This window comes from Coregonus lavaretus, assembly GCF_964263955.1.
Source record: "Coregonus lavaretus genome assembly, contig: HAP1_SCAFFOLD_553, whole genome shotgun sequence".
Taxonomy (NCBI): Eukaryota; Metazoa; Chordata; class Actinopteri; order Salmoniformes; family Salmonidae; genus Coregonus; species Coregonus lavaretus.
In genome coordinates this window covers 79,987-95,778 of record NW_028159156.1, presented here as the reverse complement: position 1 = coordinate 95,778, position 15,792 = coordinate 79,987, and the positions used below count along the sequence as shown (strand labels likewise).

General features: G+C 40.5%; 1 protein-coding gene across 1 annotated transcript; it reads right to left on the bottom strand.

Moving 5' to 3' along the window:
* Positions 1-8,496: 8,496 nt before the first annotated feature.
* Positions 8,497-14,131, bottom strand: LOC311123221 (extracellular calcium-sensing receptor-like; the record flags this gene model as incomplete). Its single annotated transcript, XM_084197480.1, has 7 exons — positions 13,998-14,131; positions 13,085-13,379; positions 12,330-12,619; positions 11,782-12,086; positions 10,650-10,852; positions 9,676-10,021; positions 8,497-9,401 (listed from the first exon to the last, which is right to left on the bottom strand). Exons 1-7 carry the CDS (start codon positions 14,054-14,056, stop codon positions 8,497-8,499), a joined length of 2,403 nt encoding a protein of 800 aa, XP_084053606.1. The 5' UTR covers positions 14,057-14,131.
* Between the last annotated feature and the right edge of the window lie 1,661 nt (positions 14,132-15,792).

The following is a 15,792-nucleotide window of genomic DNA, read 5'->3' as shown; positions in this document are numbered from 1 at the left end:
CCTATGTCTGCTGCTTGACCTTGTTCTTATGAACCGCTGTCTTTGAAATTTTAAGGATGGAAGCAACCTGACGCTCACTGTATCCCTCTGCCAGTAAAGCCAGAATTGAACCCTTCTTTTCCTCACTCAAACCTTTCCTTTTCAACTCTTTTGGCATGGTCAATAGTTATTTTATGATCAATATTACTTTTGAGGTACTATTAGCACTGTTTTTGCCATCCAGCTGGTCCTGTTGCAAGAGGATAGTGATGACCACAGAAGTGGTTTTTATATTTTTCCTTGTTAAATAAGATTTGGTTAAAAATTGATTTACATTTTAATGAAGGAAATAAGTATTTGACCCCCTCTCAATCAGAAAGATTTCTGGCTCCCAGGTGTGTTTTATACAGGTAACGTGCTGAGATTAGGAGCACACTCTTAAAGGGAGTGCTCCTAATCTCAGTTTGTTACCTGCATAAAAGACACCTGTCCACAGAAGCAATCAATCAATCAGATTCCAAACTCTCCACCATGGCCAAGACCAGAGAGCTCTCCAAGGATGTCAGGGACAAGATTGTAGACCTACACAAGGCTGGAATGGGCTACAAGACAGCTTGGTGAGAAGGTGACAACAGTTGGTGAGATTATTCGCAAATGGAAAAGAATTTATGAGATGTGTGCAAACCTGGTGGCCAACTACAAGAAACGTCTGACCTCTGTGATTGCCAACAAGGGTTTTGCCACCAAGTACTAAATCATGTATTGCAGAGGGGTCAAATACTTATATCCCTCATTAAAATGCAAATCAATTTATAACATTTCTGACATACGTTTTTCTGGATTTTTTGTTTGTTATTCTGTCTCTCACTGTTCAAATAAACCTACCTTTAAAATTATAGACTGATCATGTCTTTGTCAGTGGGTAAACGTACAAAATCAGCAGGGGATCAAATACTTTTTTCCCTCACTGTACATATACACATATACATACATATCCTTTATTTAAATATATATTTCCCTTCATTACTTTCCAACCCCACCATCCCTTCCCTAAATGGAGTACACTAGTGAACAACAATGCTTAGGCCTCTACTTCCAGCTTATACATACTATATACATTTTATGGACACAGTCAATAATTATATTTTGTTTGTTTTTACTCCTGAACTTCCTCTGATCATTTTCATGATGTCCATCTGGTTTGCTTCTATATGCCATATCTTTCCAACTGTGCTCTTTCACAAAAGCTCACAATATATAACCTATATACTTATTATGGACACAGCATGCCTTACACTAGTTATCTTGTTGTTATTAGTTGTTGTTATTAGTCCCATCCTTCAGCTCCATTAAACACCTCCCATCTATCTCTTAACACCATCCATATTGGATTTCTATTTGCCATATACTTTTCAACTGTACTGTGATGTTTTACAAAAGTTCTGAACCTTTCTATTCTCATTGTTTCTACAGATTGTACATTGAAAATAAACATTCTTGCTAAAAGTATTATTATATTATTGATCAATTGACTATGACTTTTCAGATCACCCAGTAGTGCTATCTGCAGGGTCAGCTCCATGCAAATATTGCAATCCTTCAGCCATTCCTGGACCTGTGTCCAGAAACAAGCTACAAATGGACAGTACCAAAACAATTGATCTAATGATTCTGTCTCTTCGCAGCAAAATCTGCAGAGCTGGGAAGATTGTATCCCCCATACAAATAACATTCTATTGGTAGCAAGAATTTTATATAATAATTTAAATTGAAAAATTCTAAATTTTGAATCTGGTGTCGTTTTGCGTATCAGTTCATAAACACTATGCCATGGGATCGGTACATCAAAAATCTCTTCCCAACTATTTTGCAATCTATATGGGACGGCTGTTAATCTTTTGGTCCTTAAATGAAACTGGTAAACTTTTTTATTTATCACAATTTTCTTTAACCAATTTTGTTCTTTAATGCAAGGCCGACAGACAAGTTCCTTACTTTTTCCTTCCTCCACTTTCCTCTTCCATTTTTGTGGTAATGGTGCAATTATTTGGTTGTAATTTTGTGTAGAGCAGACATTTCCATATGTTTTTGTTAGTTACATGTGCGACATAACTCCACCAGTCCTACCGATAATATCATTTACGAAGATTATACATTTTTTAAAATGTTGTCAAAGAAAAAGGTTTATTTGATCATTTAGTATATTTGAGTTTAACCACAATATTTGTTGCAATATTTGTTCTGTCATTTCTGGAGGATTAAATTGAAATTGCAACCAACTTTCTATGGCTTGATTTAGAAATAGTGATATTTGGAAGATGATTTCCTTTTCAAATAACTGAAAGTGAGAGGTTGTATTCTGAATAAAGGGAAAAAGTCCCTTCTTGAACATTGGGTGAGACAATCTTACTAATTTGCTAGAGAACCAGTTCAGATTTAAGTATAATTTTGTATGACTGAAGCTTTTAGTGATAGGTCTAATGCTTTAATATTTAATCGTTTCTGTCCTCCGAATTCATATTCATTATATAAATAGGCCCGTTTTATTTTGTCTGGCTTGCCGTTCCAAATAAAATGGAATATTTTTTTCTCATATAATTTAAAGAACTGTTCGATTGGCGTAGACAAGACCATAAGAAAATAGGTAAACCGGGATAATACTAAAGAGTTAATCAGGGTGATTTTTCTACAAATTGACAGGTATATACCTTTCCATGGTAGAAATATCTAATCTATTTTTGCTAACTTTCTATTAAAATGTATTGGAGTGAGATCATGTATTTCATTTGGGATATGTATTCCTAGTATATCCACATCACCATCAGTCCATTTTATTGGTAAACTACATGGTAATGTAGAAATTGTATTTTTTAGTGATCCAGTACGTAATATAGTACATTTATCATAATTTGGTTGTAATCCAGAGAGGTTAGAAAATGTATCTAGATCCTCTATGAGGCTGTGGAGTGATTCAAGTTGTGGGTTTAAAAGAAAACATGAATCATCAGCGTTCAATGACACCTTTGTTTTTAAGCCCTGGATTTCTAATCCCTTGATATTATTGTTGGATCTGATTGTAATAGCTAAAATCTCGATGGCCATAATAAATAGATATGCTGATAATGGACAATGTTGTTTCACTCCCCTTGACAGTTTAAAACTTTCTGAGAAATAGCCATTTTTTAAAATTTTACACCTAGGGTTACTATACATGATTTTAACCCAGTTTATAAGAGATTGTCCAAAATTGAAATGCTCCAGGCATTTATACAGTGGGGAGAACAAGTATTTAATACACTGCCGATTTTGCAGGTTTTCCTACTTACAAAGCATGTAGAGGTCTGTAATTTTTTATCATAGGTACACTTCAACTGTGAGAGACGGAATCTAAAACAAAGATCCAGAAAATCACACTGTATGATTTTTAAGTAATTAATTTGCATTTTATTGCATGACATAAGTATTTGATACATCAGAAAAGCAGAACTTAATATTTGGTACAGAAACCTTTGTTTGCAATTACAGAGATCATACGTTTCCTGTAGGTCTTGACCAGGTTTGCACACACTGCAGCAGGGATTTTGGCCCACTCCTCCATACAGGGCAATAAGGACATTCAGCTCCCTCCAAAGATTTTCTATTGGGTTCAGGTCTGGAGACTGGCTAGGCCACTCCAGGACCTTGAGATGCTTCTTACGGAGCCACTCCTTAGTTGCCCTGTCTGTGTGTTTCGGGTCGTTGTCATGCTGGAAGACACAGCCACGACCCATCTTCAATGCTCTTACTGAGGGAAGGAGGTTGTTGGCCAAGATCTCGCGATACATGGCCCCATCCATCCTCCCCTCAATACGGTGCAGTCGTCCTGTCCCCTTTGCAGAAAAACATCCCCAAAGAATGATGTTTTCACCTCCATGCTTCACGGTTGGGATGGTGTTCTTGGGGTTGTACTCATCCTTCTTCTTCCTCCAAACATGTCGAGTGGAGTTTAGACCAAAAAGCTCTATTTTTGTCTCATCAGACCACATGACCTTCTCCCATTCCTCCTCTGGATCATCCAGATGGTCATTGGCAAACTTCAGACGTGCCTGGACATGTGCTGGCTTGAGCAGGGGGACCTTGCGTGCGCTGCAGGATTTTAATCCATGACTGCGTAGTGTGTTACTAATGGTTTTCTTTGAGACTGTGGTCCCAGCTCTCGTAAGGTCATTGACCAGGTCCTGCTGTGTAGTTCTGGGCTGATCCCTCACCTTCCTCATGATCATTGATGCCCCACGAGGTGAGATCTTGCATGGAGCCACAGACCGAGGGTGATTTTCCGTCATCTTGAACTCCTTCCATTTTCTAATAATTGCGCCAACAGTTGTTGCCTTCTTACCAAGCTGCTTGCCTATTGTCCTGTAGCCCATCACAGCCTTGTCCAGCTCTACAATTTTATCCCTGATGTCCTTACACAGCTCTATGGTCTTGGCCATTGTGGAGAGGTTGGAGTCTGTTTGATTGAGTGTGTGGACAGGTGTCTTTTATACAGGTAACGAGTTCAAACACGTGCAGTTAATACAGGTAATGAGTGGAGAACAGGAGGGCTTCTTAAAGAAAAACTAACAGGTCTGTAAGAGCCGGAATTCTTACTGGTTGGTAGGTGATCAAATACTTATGTCATGCAATAAAATTCAAATTAATTACTTAAAAATCATACAATGTGATTTTCTGGATTTTTGTTTTAGATTCCGTCTCTCACAGTTGAAGTGTACCCATGATAAAAAGTACAGACCTCTACATGCTTTGTAAGTAGGAAAACCTGCAAAATCGGCAGTGTATCAAAAACTTGTTCTCCCCACTGTATATAAACCCCAGTCGTACTTTATCAAATACCTTTTTGAAGTCTGCTATGAATAGCAGGCCTGGTTTCCCAGATTGTTCATGGTGTTCTATTGTTTCCAGTACTTGCCTTATATTATCTCCAAGGTATCGCCCATGTAAAAAAACATGTCTGATTTGAATGAATAATGTCTGACAATACATTATTAATTCTATGCGCTATACATTTTGCTAGAATTTTTGCATCACAACACTGAAGTGTAATGGGCCTCCAATTTTTTTAATGGATTGGATCTTTATATTTTCCACTTGTATCCTGTTTCAGTAATAATGAAATCAGACCTTCTTCTTGAGTGGCTGATAATCTACCATTGACATAGGAGTGGTTAAAACATGCTAATAACGGTCCTTTGAGTATATCAAGAAAGGTTTTCCCCGTGTCGCTCAGTTGGTGGAGCATGGCGTTTGCAACGCCAGGGTTGTGGGTTTGCTTCCCCTGGGAGGCCAGTATGAAAAAAATAAATATGAACTGGATAAGAGTGTCTGCTAAATGACTAAAATGTAATGTAAAATGGTATGCCATCCAACCCTGGAGTTTTCCCGGACTTAAAGTCTTTAATTGCATCCAGAAGTTCCTCCTCTGTAATTTCACCTTCACATGAGTCTTTTAGTATGGCTGTTATTTTTACATTATCAATAGAAAATAATGTCTACAATTTGCTTCAGTTAGAGGAGATGGAGGCGACTGAAACAAAAAACATATGCTTAAAGTACTTTGTTTCCTCATTCAAAATATCATTTGGTGAATCATGGGTTACTCCGTCATTTGTAACCAGTTTCAGTAAATTCTTTTTGGTAGCATTCTTATGTTGAAGATTAAAAAATAATTTGGTGCATTTTTCCCAATATTCCATCCAGTTTGCTTTATTTTTACTAATATATTACACTTGATCTTTCTTGAATAAGTTTCTCCATTTCTTTTAGGTTTTCCTCCAATTTATTCTGAGCCTCTGTGTTACAGTTTTTATTGCTGTCTATCTGTTCTGTTAGACCTTCTATTTCCTTTGTTAGTGTGGACTCTTTTAACCTAAATTGCTTTTGTTTTCGAGATGAGTACTGAATTGCATGGCCTCTAAAGGCACATTTAAAGGTGTCCCATACAATAAGAGGATTTGCTGTACCTATGTTATGTCGGAAAAAGTCAGTTATAAATTCCTCTGTCCTAGTTAAAGACAAGTTATCATCCAATAGGCTTTGATTAAATTTCCAATATCCTCGCCCACAAGGAAATCTAGTAATGGTAATGTATATGCCAATTATATGAATGTCCGAGCCCATTTTGTCCCCTTTCAACACTTTTTAAACTTTTGGTGCCAACGAGAATGACATAAGAAAGAAGTCAAGACGACTAGCTTGATTGTGTCTCCGCCATGTATATCTCACTAGATCAGGATATTTAAGCCTCCATATATCTACTAGTTCTAATGTATCCATGACATTCACGATTTCCTTAAGAGCATGAGGGTGATTGTTTGTAGTGTGATTTCCTTTACGGTCCATTTAGCTATTTAAAACGGTATTATAATCTCCCACCATAATAATAGAGTCTTGAATTGCTTGCAAGGTTGACAATTTATTATAAATATTTTCAAAGAAGTGTGGATCATCATTATTTGTCCGTAAAGGTTAATGAGCCATATCTGTTTATGGTCCAATAACATAGTTAAAATAATCCATCTTCCTAGCGTATCTGTTTGGACAATTTGCACATTCGGATCGAAATTACTGTTAATTAATATCATTACCCCTTTTGAGTTTCTTAGCCCATGGGAGAAGTATATTTAGCCCCCCCCCCCCCCCCCCCCCCCCACCCCCATTCCCTTTTCCACGCAACTTCATCTAGAATTGTTGAATGGGTTTCCTGTAAACAATAGATATTATATTCCTTCTCTTTGAGCCATGTAAATATTGTTCTTATTTTGTTATTATCTATTAATCCATTACAATTATAACTGGCTATACTTATTTCACCATACACCATAATGAGATATAAGTTTCAAATATATTTGTCATTATATATGTTTGTAAATTTACCAATAAAAAATACCATAGTGATTGAGTGTCCATATAGCTATACCATGATATTTGCATTGTTACTAAGTAACCCTCCAATTGTTCTCCACTAATTGCCCCGCTAAAGTCCCTCCCCATCCCAAGTTGGGCCGTCATCCCAGTGATCGGGTGACCACCGCCGTCCCCCGGATCCCTATGCCCCCGAGAGGCCAGGACCCATCCATCTAAAACAGCACACACTGCCACCCACAAAACAGAAGCAGGCAAACCGCCAAAAGCATTTCCAATGCTCTCACCTCTCTCTCTATATAGCTATTTAAAAAATATCTATCTATTCAAATATCTTGCATATCTTATTATCCATTATTATCAATTATTTTGCGTAATAATGTCGGCAGTTCATGCATATTATTTTAACCTACAACCCGAATTGCCATTGTATTACATTACATTTTTAACAAGCAATTATTATTTTGGCAAAGAATTATTGTTATTCATCCTATATTCTCCCTAACATCCTTACCCCCTTGCAACATATGTGGGATACACACACACACACACACACAAACACACACACACACACACACACACACACACACACACACACACACACACACACACACACACACACACACACACACACACACACATACACACACATACACTTACACACTCAACCCCTTTCCTCCACAATCAACCATAAGCTTAGATGCTCAATGGTTGTTACATCCCAGAGCCCAAATCAAGAAAGGACCTGATTTACGAATGCATATACAGTTACAGCCGTTTGAGAAAGCATGCAAGATTGAGCAAGAATGGACAACAATGTGAGATTTGATTAATCTATTTAATCTATGTCATGTCCTAGGTGATGGAGATCAGATCCACCCTCTTCACCTGAGACACAAACAATCTGGTCCCCCGTTGTAACCATTTTCCCCAAGCATCTATGTGCAGTCAGACCTTTGAATTGTAAAGTGTTACTCCTAACAAATAACTCATTATGGTTGCTGTCCACTACATTGCACTAGAATGCAGCAACCATTTGGCTTCTTGTACAGTGTGTGTCCTAATTACTAAATCAACTGTTCTAGTAGTTGACGTTTGCATGAGAAGACTGCCCCTTACTGGACACTGGGTTAAAGTGTTTGGAATAATGTGATAAAGTTGGTTGTATGTGATCTGTAATTAATAAAATATAATGAATATAAAAAACAAGGTATCTAACAAATGTGGATTGAAAGGCCAAGCAAATCATTGACAAGACACAGATGTATCTGAACATGTTTATTGTAGTATACTGTTATAATACATCATATGATGAATTAAAATAGCAATTGAACACATGCACTTCAATGTTATATCAAATCATAAAGGAATACATCTTTTTTTACAAACAACATGGAAGTGGTTCCACTCTGTAGGCTACTGCTAACCACAGCATTTAGCTGGTCAAATTAGATTGAACACTCTAGATTTGAACAATATCTCAAAACATTGCAATATCCAAAGTGACCCTGTGTCATGTTTCTAGTTACAATGTTACCAATGATTATCTGCTAAATTCCTGGTAATCTCTGTCAGAGTAGTGCTACCTAACTGTTTGATATACCATATCACTGAATGTTACAATGTGTTCTTCCCCATAAGGTGTTTCTTGGTGTTCTTCTCCGGCCTGAACAGAATAATAAAGCATTTTGGAACAAATAATAAAAAGAACAACCCAAAGCTAGAGGCGATGATAGCAAATATCTCCACAGCTACAGTGAACTTCCCAGGAGAGCTGACATAAGCTGGGATAAAGGTGATCCAGACTGCACAGAATATGAGCATGCTGAAGGTGATGAATTTGGCCTCATTGAAGTTATCAGGCAGCTTTCGAGCCAGAAAAGCCAGCACAAAGCACAAGAGAGCCAGGAGTCCTATATACCCCAACACAGCCCAGAAACCAATGGCTGAACCCACATCACACTCTAGAATGATCTTTTCCTTGTAGGTAGTGAGGTTTTTAACAGGGAAGGGAGGGGACAGGACCAACCACAGAGTGCATATCAAAGCCTGGACAAACGTGAAGGACACCACAGTCAATCTCTGCTGTGGAGGCCCAAACCATTTCATGACATTACTGTCTGGAATTGTAGCCCTGAAGGCCATCAACACCACTATTGTTTTCCCCAGAACACAAGAGATGCAGAGGACTAAGGTGATCCCAAACGCTGTGTGGCGCAGCATACAGGACCACTCAGAGGGCCGGCCAATGAAAGTAAGAGAACACAGAAAACACAGAGTCAAGGAGAAGAGCAGCAGGAAGCTCAGCTCAGAGTTGTTGGCCCTGACGATGGCCGAAGTTCGGTGGTGGTAGAAGACGGTTGCCGTGGAGATGGCCAGACAAGCCCCGCCCACAGAGAAGGCGGTCAGGATTATTCCGAGAACCTCGTGGAAGGACAGGAACTCCACAGGCTTGAGGACGCAGCGGTCTCTCTCAGTGTTGGGCCAGTGGTCCTCAGGACAGATCAGACAGTCTGAAGAATCTGACCAGGACAAAACAACATACATCAAATGTTAATAATAGCAGGTTCAGGTTTTATTTATTTACACATACAAATACATGTCCCACAATGCTGCACATGGGCAGTTTACAATAAAGAATGTTGAATTGCTGTGCAGCTTACATAAGATAATAAGAACATGAACGTGATTGATAGACACTACCTTTGTAGTGCTATTAATATGAATAAACCACTATATAGTAAACAATGACAGAAATGACCACACATTTTCTGCCAACTATTCCTATAGGCCTACCTGTGTTATTGCTGATCTCTCCCTCTGCACATGGGATACAGTCATAACAGCAGACAGGCTTTCCTTTCTGTGCAGCCTTACGAGTGCCTGGGGGACAGCTCTCACTGCACACTGACACAGGCACCTGTGTACTGTTCTTTACCCAGGTGATTTCCTTCTCGATGTGAAACCTCTGGTCAGGGGGCAGGGATGCATCATAGCGCCCCACTGTCACAAATTTCATCTTCCCACTCTCCCCTATCTGCCAGTTGACCAGCTCATAGGTGGCCACTGGGTCCCCGTTGGCATCGAAAGACACCTGGTACCCGTTACGGGAGAAGTTCACCCTTCTCAATCTCTCCAGGACCTGAGGGTTGGAAGGGCAAGGGAGAAAGTATGGAGGAAAGAGAGGGAGAGATAGATGGAGAGAGAGATGGAGAGAGGGGAAGAGAGATGGAGAGAGGGAGAGATCGATGGAGAGAGGGGAAGAGAGGTGGAGAGAGAGAGAGAGAGATGGAGAGAAGGGAAGAGAGAGATGGAGAGAGAGATGGAGAGAGGGGAAGAGAGATGGAGAGAGGGAGAGATAGATGGAGATAGAGATGGAGAGAGGAAGAGAGATGGAGAGAGGGAAAGAGAGGTGGAGAGAGAGAGAGATGGAGAGAAGGTAAGAGAGATATGGAGAGATAGATGGAGAGAGGGAAGAGAGATGGAGAGAGAGAGAGCGAGAGAGAGGAAGAGAGAGATGGAGAGAGGGGAAGAGCGAAATGGAGAGAGAGATGAAGAGAGGGGATGAGGGACGGAGAGAGGGAAAGAGAGGGAGAGAGTGAAAGAGAGGGATGGATTGAGGGAGAGAGAAACATAACCCTCATTTACCTGATGTATTTATCAGAGGTGTTACTTCAGAACCAGCTGTAATGTATAGTGAGAACTCCTTCATACATGTAGTCTAAATAAACATATCTATCAGGACATTTTACTTTAATCTAGTCATTCACCTGTGTTGGTTTCACATTGAGGTTTTTGTCACAGTGCACAGTGGAGTTTGCTCTCTCTTCACAAACAATGCTGTGGATGGCGTGTGCTATGGCGTAAACAGCTTTATACACCATGTTAGTGACACGCAGCTGGGATGTATCTGTGTAGGGGGTCTCTAGCTGATGTATATCCTCACTACCATCACACACCTTCTCCTTAACCCCTACACCTGTAGTAGTCCCTACAGACAGACAGACAGAACGTTAGATAGATAGATAGATAGATAGATAGATAGATAGATAGATAGATAGATAGATAGATAGATAGATAGATAGATAGATAGATAGATAGATAGATAGATAGATAGATAGATAGATAGATAGATAGATAGATAGATAGATAGATAGATAGATAGATAGATAGATAGATAGATAGATAGATAGATAGATAGATAGATAGATAGATAGATAGATAGATAGATAGATAGATAGATAGATAGATAGATAGATAGATAGATAGATAGATAGATAGATAGATAGATAGATAGATAGATAGATAGATAGATAGACAGACAGACAGACAGACAGACAGACAGACAGACAGACAGACAGACAGACAGATAGATAGATAGATAGATAGATAGATAGATAGATAGATAGATAGATAGATAGATAGATAGATAGATAGATAGATAGATAGATAGATAGATAGATAGATAGATAGATAGATAGATAGATAGATAGATAGATAGATAGATAGATAGATAGATAGATAGATAGATAGATAGATAGATAGATAGATAGATAGATAGATAGATAGATAGATAGATAGATAGATAGATAGATAGATAGATAGATAGATAGATAGATAGATAGATAGATAGATAGATAGATAGATAGATAGATAGATAGATAGATAGATAGATAGATAGATAGATAGATAGATAGATAGATAGATAGATAGATAGATAGATAGATAGATAGATAGATAGATAGATAGATAGATAGATAGATAGATAGATAGATAGATAGATAGATAGATAGATAGATAGATAGATAGATAGATAGATAGATAGATAGATAGATAGATAGATAGATAGATAGATAGATAGATAGATAGATAGATAGATAGATAGATAGATAGCTAGGACACTGTAGATACCTATCTCCAGCCGACAGCCAAAGGCTCCCTCCCAGAACTCAGTGAGCAGGGGAGAGCTGGACACCTTCTGGGGGGAGAGGTCCAGGAGGAAGTCCCTGAGGCCGGGGATGACAGAGCGCTGGATGCCAAATCCGATGGCCCCGGCACACAGGCTGAAGCGCAACATATCTGGTTCGGCTATCCAGGTCTCACTCCCGATCCACTGGCGGGGCGGAGAGGGCAGACGGTCCAACTCCTTCAGCAGGATCCTCATGTCCCCAGAGGCTACGAATGCAACCACCACCCGGGCTGTGGAGCTGTGGGGAACATGATTAAAACATAAAACATGCTTGTCATGTTTGTCATTCATTGGAATGTCTCAGTGAAGTGAACATGAAGATCAGTATTAATCAACACTTTTGTCATGCTTGAAATATGCAAATCGTGTTGGTCTCACAGGTCAGCTTTGGGAAAAGAGAGAAATTAATAACAATAGCAGCTTTTATAAATAAGGTTTTGCTTTTGTGTGAATGAAAAGTTCACAAGTAATCATGGATGACCTGCGGATCACGTCGGCCACCCGTTGCACTCTGCTGAGTGGGTTGGTACGGTAGAAGGCTTCAGAGTACTCCACACAGATGCCCTGCTCTTGTGCCGCCTTTAGGAACGCCGCCATGCCGTTATTACCGTAGTCGGAGTCGGAACGGACCGCCCCAATCCAGGTCCAGCCGAAGTATCTGATGAGGCGGGCCAGAGCGGCAGCCTGGAACTGGTCACTGGGGATGGTTCTGAAGAAGGTTGGAAACTGTTTCTTATCACTCAGACACGCACAGGTGGATGAGTGGCTCACCTAGGTAAAAACAGACAGTCGAAAACCTGAAAAAGAACATAATGTCGGCCAAACAAGTCTCATTTATAGGCTACTTCCTTATTTTATTCCCTTTAGCTATGTAGTATGATGTTAGGGATACATTAATAATAATAACCCAATTTATTGTTTTTCATTAGGACAGAATGAAAAGGATACACATTTCTACCCAAGACCTTGGTCATTCTACTCATGTTGGAAATAGTTTTATAAGACATACTGGTGCTGAGAAATACATGAGTAAAAAGTGTGACACCAATCCCTGGTCTCCCATAACAACCTAGCCTATGAAAGATAGTCCTCAGATTGTTTGAATGCCTACAGACGTTCTCCAGACTTTCTCCACATAATTTCACACAGAAATGTCTATTTCTGAAGGAGAGAAGAATACAGTTGGAATACAGTAAGTTAAAAGAAGCTGAATGATTTCTTTCCACAGGAGTTTACCTGAGGAATGCCAAAAGGGCCGATGATGCGCGACATGCTGATGGTAGGTGTGGAGGCAGACTCGCCCACAATAGCTGTCACCGTAGCCGACCCCGAGCACTGTTCTCCGGTATCAAACATGGGGTCCTGGCCGTTAGCCAGCTGGAAGGCCACTTTCACGGCCATCAGGACTGAGGAGCACGAGTCGTGCACTTGATAACCAAGCGTGACACCCGGTAGCAGGTCCGAACTGTTGTTTATTTCCTCAACAGCGAAGACCATGGCGCGCGAGAGGCGCAACTCACGGGAATCCATACTGTAAATAGAAGATGTGTGAGTGAGCACCTCTTGACTAAATGGTAAACTAGCACGTAGAATGTATTTTTATTTAATAGAGTTACCAGGGCAAACAGCCTAATATCTATCCTTATATTCCACACTGTCTATAGGCCTACACATTTGTATTCTGCAATTGAGGACATTGTAGGATAGCCTCCATTTTGAAAATGTGATCCTTTGTAACAGTAGGCTTTACCTACTCTCTATGACACAAACACTCGGTTTCTTTGTCTTTAAAACACTGTTTATCTGTCTTTAAAACACAGTTTATCTGTCTTTAAAACACTGTTTATCTGTCTTTAAAACACTTTATCTGTCTTTAAAACACACTGTTTCTCTGTCTTTAAACAGACTCTTTCTCTGTCTTTAAACACATTGTTTATCTGTCTTTAAAACACAGTTTATCTGTCTTTAAAACACTGTTTATCTGTCTTTAAAACACTTTATCTGTATTTAAAACACACTGTTTCTCTGTCTTTAAACAGAATCTTTCTCTGTCTTTAAACACATTGTTTATCTGTCTTTAAAACACAGTTTATCTGTCTCCCCACACAGCCACAGTCCCTGTCCCCTGGTCCCTCTTGCGCTCACTGACCTCCCGGTGCACTGCAGGGGTTCAGGCAGGCTGGTGTAGCTGTGTTCCATAGTGTTCATGTAGTAGTGGATGGAGAAAACACCCCCGATGACAAAGTCCCCGTCCTGGGAGAACGCCGGAGGACAAGGGGTGCCCTGGAGCCTGCATATGACAGACTCCAGCCCAGAGGCAGACGCAGACCAGAGCAAGGAAAGCCCACCAGCCACCACAGCCAGATGTAGAAGACCCAGACTACCAGCCAGACTTGGATCCAGAGCAGGAGCCGGAGAGAGACTCATTCCCCTGATGTGTAGAAGGTATGGGGTAACACAGCGCCACACAGACCCATGTCGGTCAGGTTGTCTCTCTACTCTGAGTTAAATACTATCCCACTGGCTTTTTCTGTGGGGATTCCTCTGGGGATCACATTGTGGGTATGGCCATGTCAGGGAGGGAGGGGCTAGAGGCTGCTCTGCTCACCCATTCAGGTCCTGCTTCTTTAAGCTATAGAGAGTTTATGCACCAGTGTAAGCCCTATGTTGACTGTAGTGGTTTATTTAGACATAAACATACAGTAGACACACAATAACAATCTGCCTCTCTTATATTTCCCCTACAGTCTAGTCCTCTTGGCATGCTGGCTCTACACAGTATTTCCCCTACAGTCTAGTCCTCATGGCATGCTGGCTCTACACAGTATTTCCCCTACAGTCTAGTCCTCATGGCATGCTGGCTCTACACAGTATTTCCCCTACAGTCTAGTCCTCTTCGCATGCTGGCTCTACACAGTATTTCCCCTACAGTCTAGTCCTCTTCGCATGCTGGCTCTACACAGTATTTCCTCTACAGTCTAGTCCTCTTGGCATGCTGGCTCTACACAATATTTCCCCTACAGTCTAGTCCTCTTGGCATGCTGGCTCTACACAGTATTTCCCCTACAGTCTAGTCCTCATGGCATGCTGGCTCTACACAGTATTTCCCCTACAGTCTAGTCCTCATGGCTTGCTGGCTCTACACAGTATTTCCCCTACAGTCTAGTCCTCTTCGCATGCTGGCTCTACACAGTATTTCTCCTACAGTCTAGTCCTCTTCGCATGCTGGCTCTACACAGTATTTCCTCTACAGTCTAGTCCTCTTGGCATGCTGGCTCTACACAATATTTCCCCTACAGTCTAGTCCTCTTGGCATGCTGGCTCTACACAGTATTTCCCCTACAGTCTAGTCCTCTTGGCATGCTGGCTCTACACAGTATTTCCCCTACAGTCTAGTCCTCTTGACAATGCTGGCTCTACACAGTATTTCCCCTACAGTCTAGTCCTCTTGGCAATGCTGGCTCTACACAGTATTTCCCCTACAGTCTAGTCTACAGCACTTCACCCCAGCTGCCGTTTGCCATTATTTTTGTAGGTCACTTGATGTCATCCTACGGTTGTTGAGTGACATTCGAATGAGTTGGCGGTCATCCCGGTCAGTAGGGAGTTGTTTTTGCCCTCTGCCGGTCTGTACCTTTGTTGTCCCCAATGTCTGCTGCTTGACCTTGTTTTATGAACCGCTGTCTTTGAAATTTTAAGGATGGAAGCAACCTGACGCTCACTATATCCCTCTGCCAGTAAAGGCAAAATTTAACTCTTCTTTTCCTCACTCAAAACTTTTCTTTTCAACTCTTTTGGCATGGTCAATAGTTATTTTTTGATTAATATAATTTTTGAGGTAATATTAGCACAGTTTTTGCCATCCAGCTGGTCCTATTGCAAGAGGATAGTGATGACCACAGAAGTGGTTTTTATACTTTTCCTCGTTAAATAAGATTTGGTTA